Source organism: Drosophila mojavensis, unplaced genomic scaffold (assembly GCF_018153725.1).
Source record: "Drosophila mojavensis isolate 15081-1352.22 unplaced genomic scaffold, ASM1815372v1 contig_151, whole genome shotgun sequence".
Classification (NCBI taxonomy): Eukaryota; Metazoa; Arthropoda; class Insecta; order Diptera; family Drosophilidae; genus Drosophila; species Drosophila mojavensis.
This window is the reverse complement of record NW_025318684.1, coordinates 1,397,039-1,404,814: the sequence shown is the minus strand read 5'-3', so window position 1 is coordinate 1,404,814 and position 7,776 is coordinate 1,397,039. Positions and strand designations below refer to the sequence as shown.

General features: G+C 42.9%; 1 protein-coding gene and 1 long non-coding RNA gene across 5 annotated transcripts; one reads left to right on the top strand and one right to left on the bottom strand.

The window, feature by feature from the left end:
- Positions 1-1,320: 1,320 nt before the first annotated feature.
- Positions 1,321-1,899, bottom strand: LOC122756755. Its single transcript, XM_044007123.1, has 2 exons — positions 1,753-1,899; positions 1,321-1,575 (listed from the first exon to the last, which is right to left on the bottom strand). The coding sequence occupies exons 1-2, from the start codon at positions 1,897-1,899 to the stop codon at positions 1,321-1,323; spliced, it is 402 nt and encodes a 133-aa protein (XP_043863058.1).
- A 2,931-nt stretch (positions 1,900-4,830) lies between these two features.
- On the top strand, positions 4,831-7,570 carry LOC26528377. Of its 4 annotated transcripts, none has more exons than XR_006356590.1 (3): positions 4,850-5,022; positions 5,127-5,239; positions 6,144-7,570. It is a non-coding gene; the product is annotated as an uncharacterized LOC26528377 (long non-coding RNA). The 4 variants fall into 4 exon arrangements; XR_006356589.1 differs by having other exon boundaries at positions 4,854-5,073; XR_001448957.3 differs by having other exon boundaries at positions 4,857-5,239; positions 6,144-6,535; positions 6,611-7,570.
- The last annotated feature ends 206 nt before the right edge of the window (positions 7,571-7,776 follow it).

Genomic DNA, 7,776 nt, shown 5'->3' with positions numbered 1-7,776 from the left:
TCTAATCTATTTGCATTTATTTACTTTTGAATATTAAATAAAATATATGTAAATTGTTAATTGTGCCAGCTGTAACTTATAATAAACATAATTAAATAACTTCCGTAATATAAAAAATTATTGTAAAATACGTATATAAAAAATAAAATACAATTTGAATAAAGTTAACTAAGAGTTCTTGAATGCACACCTAACAGCCTGCTTGAGTACGAGCACTAACCAGAGAACACATAGACCGGACACGTAGTGTAAAGCGTTTTGCACACTTTTTTTTCGAGAGCTATCTCCCACACCACTTCGTATTTGCTCGGCTCTTTACTTTTAGGTTCGGGCTACGAAAATATATGTATGAAAGCACAATCATTTCGCTTCATGCGATCGACCAAGATGGTAATATGTTGCACAAAAGATGCCTCTATGCTCAATTTTTTTTCTTGCTCTCTCTCTCTCTCTCTCTTCTCTTTGCTCTCTCAAGTATGTATATGTATGTATGCATTTGAGCACATGCAGCAGCTCACGAAAATTTAAATTTCTTTTCGTTTCTTCCCTTCTGTGTGAAGAGTATACCTAACTCTTCAAATCGTTTGCCATGCTCATCCAAAGTTTAGCTTTTTAACCCTATAATGGTTTTGTTAAAAGTATGTAACATGCTGAAGGAGGCAAGGCAGACCATAAAGTATATATATTCTTAATCAGGGCGACGAGCTGAGTCGATTTAGCTTTATCCGCCTGTCCGTCCGTCTGTCTGTCCGTATGTTTGAACGCGTCGATCTCAGATGATATAAGAGCTGGAGACTTAAAATTTTTTTCCTTGGTCCGTGTATATCATGCGTATAAAACATTTTCGGAAAACAGTAATAAATTTATATCTGCTACACCTTTAAAGCTAGAGTCGCCAAATTCTAAATATATATTTATATGTACTTTATAGAATTTAGATTTTTGTCAAAATTGCATGCATATCTATGTTATATTCATAATCTGAAAGTATCATCAAGATAGTCCATCCACAAGAAAAGTTATTAAACAATTCAGTTCCCATAGTAAGTCAACACTGCAGCCAATACGTGTTTATGCGTGCGTACGTATGTCTGTATGTGTGCGTGTATGTGTGCATATGCGAATAATTATTGAAATATCAGTTGCTCGAAGGGATCTCGTAGTCGGGCAGTCTCGACTAGAGCTTTCTTACTTATTTTTTATATTCGTTTATTAACAACTTTTACAATATGCGTTTAGGTGTGTTTAGGTGGCTAAGGGTAGAGCACGATGCTTGCGGGACGGCCGTAAAGCATTGCTTCGCAAGCACTTTGCACTCCCTTAGCTTGGGACAGCTCGTCTTCGATCGATTCTGCGAAGCTCCATCATGATTGTGGTCGCGAAGGTGCTTATAAGTTTCCAAGCTGCCTCCGCTTCCAACATCACGCTGACCATGTTGTCCGCTCTAATGGAGCGGCCCAATGCTTCTTCCAGACAACGCCTCTTCTCTAGGAAGCGTCCACATTCGAATAAGACGTGGTTGGCGTGGCCAAAGCGCTTCAAGTAACTCCGAAAGCATCCATGTCCCGATAGAATCTGTGAAAGATAAAAATTAACTTCGCCGTGTTTGCGGGTTATTCATGGCTCAAGCTCAGGGATAAGAGTATTTGTCCACCGCCCTTTAGTTGAGCTGTTCCACCTTCTTTGCCATCGTGCAATGCTGTTCGCCCTGATATCGTTGCGTCGTATAGGCTCGTGTGCATTCCGTTCCACGGCATCGGCGACTAAGTCCTCCAGAGGCACCATGCTGGCTATGACGAGCACTGCGTTGTCAGAGACTGTTCTGAATGCGCAGCAGACTCTGATTGCGCTCAGTCTGTAGATGGCGCAAATGTCCCGGCTGTAGCTCGGCGTTGCCATCGCTCTTGACCATATTGGCGCATCATAGAGGATGACAGACCTAATGACGCTCATTAGAAGAAGACGTCGTTGCTGTTTAGGTCCCCGCGTGTTAAGCATAATTCTTGAGAGAGCTCTACAAGAATCAGCTGCCTTTTTATGCACATACTCTAAGTGCTCGCGGAAAGGTAATCTTTTGTCTAACATGACGCCAAGATCCTTAATCGCCCTTAATCGCTCCTTGACGCGATGGTGACGCTGCCTATCCTTATATTGGCAGTCTCCACTTTTTTGCGACTGCTTACTAGGACGACTTCCGTCTTGTGCGCCGCAAGCTCGAGCCCAGCTCTTGTCAACCAGCTTCGTATGCGATTGATACTTGCACTGCACATATCCTCTGTATCTTTAAGCTCCTTACCTATGGCGACGACAGCTACATCATCAGCAAAGCCAATGGTGTGCGCACCTGCTGGTAGTTCCAAGCGCAGTACGCCGTCGTACATGATATTCCATAGGAGAGGCCCCAGCACTGAGCCTTGGGGTACTCCAGCTGACACTGTATGAGTTTGGGGACCCTCACTAGTGTTGTATACAAGTGTTCTTCCTCTGAAGTAGCTCTTTATTATCTCTTTTAGATATTTAGGGATATTATATTGTGACAGCGCATTCAGTATCATATCCCAACTAGCTGTGTTGAAGGCGTTCTTAACGTCCAGGGTCGCGATGATGCAGTATTGCTACGTCCCGTGCCTCCATCTGGTGCCTTGGATGGCGGAATTGTTTTTCGAAAAACGTAGACCTACCCCGAGCCCGTTGATAGCTTCTTCTCGCCTGGATGCATTTGCGTCGAATGTCACCTATTTTTGTATTCCACCAATACGTAGGCTCTTGTTGTCGCGTAAACTGCTTGCGGCGTGACATGCTCTGGTCTCAGCATTACCAATTGTGCCCAGAGACTGAATGGCCTCTGAAAAAGCCGCGGAATCAAAAGTATCCAGCCGATACGATTCCCTCCACAAGGTTGACGCCCTGGCAGGTGGCTCACCTATTGTGAACAGAAGTGCCGTATGATCGCTGCCCGTATAGCTATCGCAGTGGCTCCATGTTGCTTCCCGAACGAGGGATGAAGTGACAAAAGTAATGTCAATTACATATACGTATCCAGCCCGACTGAAGGTGAACTCGTGGCCAGTGTTGAGCAGTGCAACATCTAGTGTCGCGAAAATCTCCAGTAAGATACGGCCTCTGGCATTTGTTGTGTGGCTACCCCATTCTTACGCCCAACATTCGTTGTATTGCCACTTACACACAACACCGCTTTGCCATTAGCATCTGTTGCCCATGTCCTAGGGCAGCTGGTTCTACAGTGGTGAGGCTCACTGAGAAATGCTACGTCTATACATTTTCCCCTTATGGTCTGCTCTAGAAGATCTTGGGCAGCAACACAATGATTTAAGTTAAGCTGAAGGAACCTTAACATTTCATTTTACAAGCAGCCTCGCGGTAGGATGGGCACTTGAAGCTGCCTGCTGAGTGGTCCGTCTGCTTTTCACCTTTCCGGATGCAGAGGCTACATTTTGGTGGCTTAGTGCATGCTTTTGCACTGTGACCCATCTCTCCACACCTGAAACAGGCGCCCTTTAGGTGACAGTCGCTGCCGCAGTTTGCTGCCATATGACCGTAATCAAGGCACTTGAAACAGCGTTTAGGCTGATCCACGGCGCGGATACGGCATACAACCCATCCAATTCTGATTTTTGACAGCTCGAGCAGAGTTTTGACTTTTCCAATTGGAAGAGCAACTGTAGCTCTTTGCTGTCCACCAAAAGCCGGTCGAAGCGACTTTATAGCCTCAATGGGGAGTGAGCTATCCTTCAACTCCGCCCTAATTGACTCCAAGATCTCCTCTTTGCTCGCTAACTCATCTAGGTCACGAATCTCAATTTGAGCCGATTCAGTCAGTGTTTTAACTACCGCTCACCAAGGCCTTGCCTACAGCTTCGTGAAGTGACCCAGCGCTATGCTCCGGCTTTCTACTCAGTTGCAACAAAAGGTTCCCCTTAGTTGTCTTCCTAATGAAGGAACGTCGCCGAAGGAACGTCGCCGCTTAGATGCTTTAAATTTGGGTCGGTCTTGATTACACGAAGCACGTCCGCATAGCTGCAACCATCCACGCCTGAAATCGCGATTGCGTCACTTCTGGGTCGTTTTTGCATGGGCTTGCGTCCTTTAACGACTGTCCAGCTGTTCGGGTTTGTCTGTCGACCTGCCTGATTTGAATTTTCAGCTGTAGCCCGTAGAGCCATTGGTTCTTTTGGGTTCGCTGCGCCTTTATTGGGCCTCGGCATTTTTGGGGTTGTTTTCCTCTGATCGGTGGCAACTTCCCTCAACCGCTTGGCTCGACTACTTTCTGGAGCGGCATGGTCTGCACCTCGCAGTTTTAAACCGGGCGGTTGCAGAGATTTTCGGCCGTCTTATGGAGATTGACCAGCCTAGACAGCTCCTCTCTCATTAGGGCATTAATATGCCACTGACCCCCAAAAAAGGCAGTCAAGCCCTCTAGCGTAACTCCTATTTGGGCTAACGCTTCTTTTAGTGAGTTGGGTGCCTGGCACTCAGCCACTGGGGACTGACTAAAGGTCGACGGTTGCGGCAGCGCCCTCTGTTGTTGCTGCGGTGATCGCTGCAACGAGGAGCGACGCGCGAAAGCTTGCAGCTCGTCCTCCATCCTGGCATCCATTTTTTGCTCCGACTACAACGACGTGAAGCCTTTAGTGGGCAATGGCTACTAATATATTTTGAGTTTACAGACCGCAGTATCTTAAACTCAGCTTAACTACAGCAAGAGCCCGAAAGTATGCACTACTTTTAGTAGCTGCGTCTTCAATCCAGATGTTAGGTTGCTGTCTTTGCTAAGACTTAGTAACTCACCAAAGTTAGTGAGCAGCTGATTGTCCGCTGCAATTTCCAGCACTACTAACAGCTGTTAGAGTGAATGCACCTGATTTTTATTAATTGCGCAAGTTTGACGCTTAGTGACAAAACTTTTCGCGCTAGAAAAAGAAAAGGAAAGAGAAAGGCCCTGACACCAAAACAATAACGCTATTGCCCCCCTCTCTTGCACCACTGGATTCTACCATCGGGGTACTCCACGAACCGCCGCGCAGTGTCTCTCGTAGCTTTCGAGGTCGCTGGGTACGTTGCGCCCACAGCATATACGTTTTCTTTAGATATTTCCACTTTCGCAGGGAAAAACTCGGAACAAGCTATAGTCAACGATGGATCACAAAAACATCGACCGCACTCCACGAAAACGCAACTCGAACACGTGTGTATGTGTGTGTGCGTGCGTGTTTCTTGTGTAAGTAGAAAAACGCGAAAAATGATTGAAATAGCTATTGTTCCAAGGGTTCAGGGGATCTCGTAGTCGAGCAGTCTCGACTAGAGCGTTTTTACTTGTTATTCTTTAGTTTTAATCAGAGTCGAAGGTGACGTATCGAATAAGACATTTTTCCACCATACTTTTTAAAATTTTTTTGTTTGTTTAATTATTTAGTAATTTTACATGAATAAAAGCATTAGAAATGATTTTCAATATATTAAATTTATTAATTATAATGAAATAGAGAGAATTCGAAGTATCATATTTCATTGCATAGTGTCTCAATAATAAGAACAAAATGTGAAATAGAAATGCTCAAAACAGAACTTTTGCACTTATTCGGCTTTGTGTCTCAATATTTCGAGATGTATTATGATAAAATGTATAATTGGTTTATATTAGTTAAAATTAATGGATTAGTTATAAAAAATATGTTAGCAGAACATGCTTTCATTTTCTTTGAATGCTTTGGCTGCGGTTGACCTTTCTGGAGAAATGCCCATATATAAAACAAAGTGGGATTTGTTCAAACACTTATAACTCGTGATCTGCTGGACCAATTTTCATGGTTTTTGATTTGTTGAATTTGTCTCCGTCGTCCGTTGACGAATACTTGAAAAATGGTTTATTTTTCCTATTGCTATTGAGGATCTTTGCATTGTCATTGAGAATTTACTCAGTAGGCTTGATAACAGTGACAGTTTTCGGTCATGCTCTCATGTAAAAAAATTATTCATGCACATTTTATTAATACGAACGTGATTAATAAATATACGTGTTTTATTAGTATAAAAGGCAAATAATAAACAATCGAATAAAATATTACGTTACTGTTTATCACCAAACTGTTTTTTAACTTGATTAATGTATGTTTGATTAATAGACAACAATGCCACGAAAACGCAACGGGGTAATTTGAGTCGTCGACCACTCAAATCTAGAAGCATGCAAGATAACAGACCACAAAGGGCAGATGAAGATAGGCAACAAAGCAATGCAGATGTCCGTGTAAGCATGGCTCAGTTACGTGTATCACAATCGCAAGAGGCACGAGATGAGCGAAACCAGCAAAGCCAATTCAGCGAAGAGAAGCGCGCAGATTCGTAGTCAACAGCCGTAGAGGAATTGACCGACAACGTCAACAAGTAAATCGAGCATAAATGCTGTAAACAGCACATTCATTTCTTCACCTAGCATTTCACCATGAGCCTGATATTGAATATTACGCTCATTCCAAAGTGGTCATTGCTACATTGGACAAGGAATGCCCGCACTGTATGTCTTTAAATTTAAAAAGTAATACTCCCATAAATTGAAACACCGCCGGAACCGGCACGGCTTCCTTATTAGAACTGGACGCCGAATGCGCACTAGCCAATTTCGTGGATTCCCGTTGCAACTATAATCACCTCAATTCACCTTTTGCAACGCGCATCGTCAGCGACCTGGACGCTCTGTTCAATGAGCACAGTGATTTGTTCAGACTGGAGGGCTGCATGAGTGCCAAAAAAAAACCGTAACCGAATTAACAATGCTCATATTGAAACGAAAATTGTATGAGTGTGTGAGTGCGATCGTATATGACTTAGACACACAATATTGTATTGAGCGCCAAAGAATAAATAAGTTTTGAGCACGAGTATATGATAATATTGAAATTTAGAATCATTATTTTATTTAAGTTGTCATTTTGCATGAGCATGGCAAGCCCCTTTCAAGAGCTTGATATACCCTCTAAATGGAAAAGGGCATAGAAAGAGACAGAGTAAGAAAAAATAGACGCACAATCAGGCTTCATATTCAAATGCGTGCTTTACGCTTGAACGCCTCAAGTGACGGAGCCGAGCAAATACGAAGTGTTGACACGAAGATATGTTTTGGTTAACTTTTGTATTCCTCTTTAGGTCTTATTTATTCTCATTCTTTTTACTAAAGGCAGGGAGATATGAGATATTGAGTGCATGCGATCTCCCACTCAGTCAAAACATTTTATCCTATCACTCACTCACTCAGTCTCAATTCGAGTGCACTCTATTTTACTAGGTTATGAGTGCGGCCATGCAGCTGTCTAGTTCAGACCTACCCGACCTGCACACAAAATTTCGTGAGAATCGGTTCACCCGTTTCGGAGGAGTTTGGCAACAAACACCGCAACACGAGAATTTTATATTGTTCATGCACATGCATGAACATAGAAATATGATAAGTATGGGAACATACATAACAACAACAGCTAGCATACATAAAATAGATAACACATGTGAATGTGTGAACTGTCGAACTAGAAATAAAATATGACTCTGACCCTTAGCGACAAGAATATGTATTATTATATTACTTAGCGATATGATAAGGATAGCTAATAGACCCACGCGGAGCCTTACAAACTCAGCGATAAGATAAAAATATGTAATAGACCAATGCTGAGCCTTACACACTCAGCAATAGACACACTAGATTTAAGGGTTGAAAATATGCTTGAGTCTGGGTATATAAACCCAGACTCAGAAGAATAA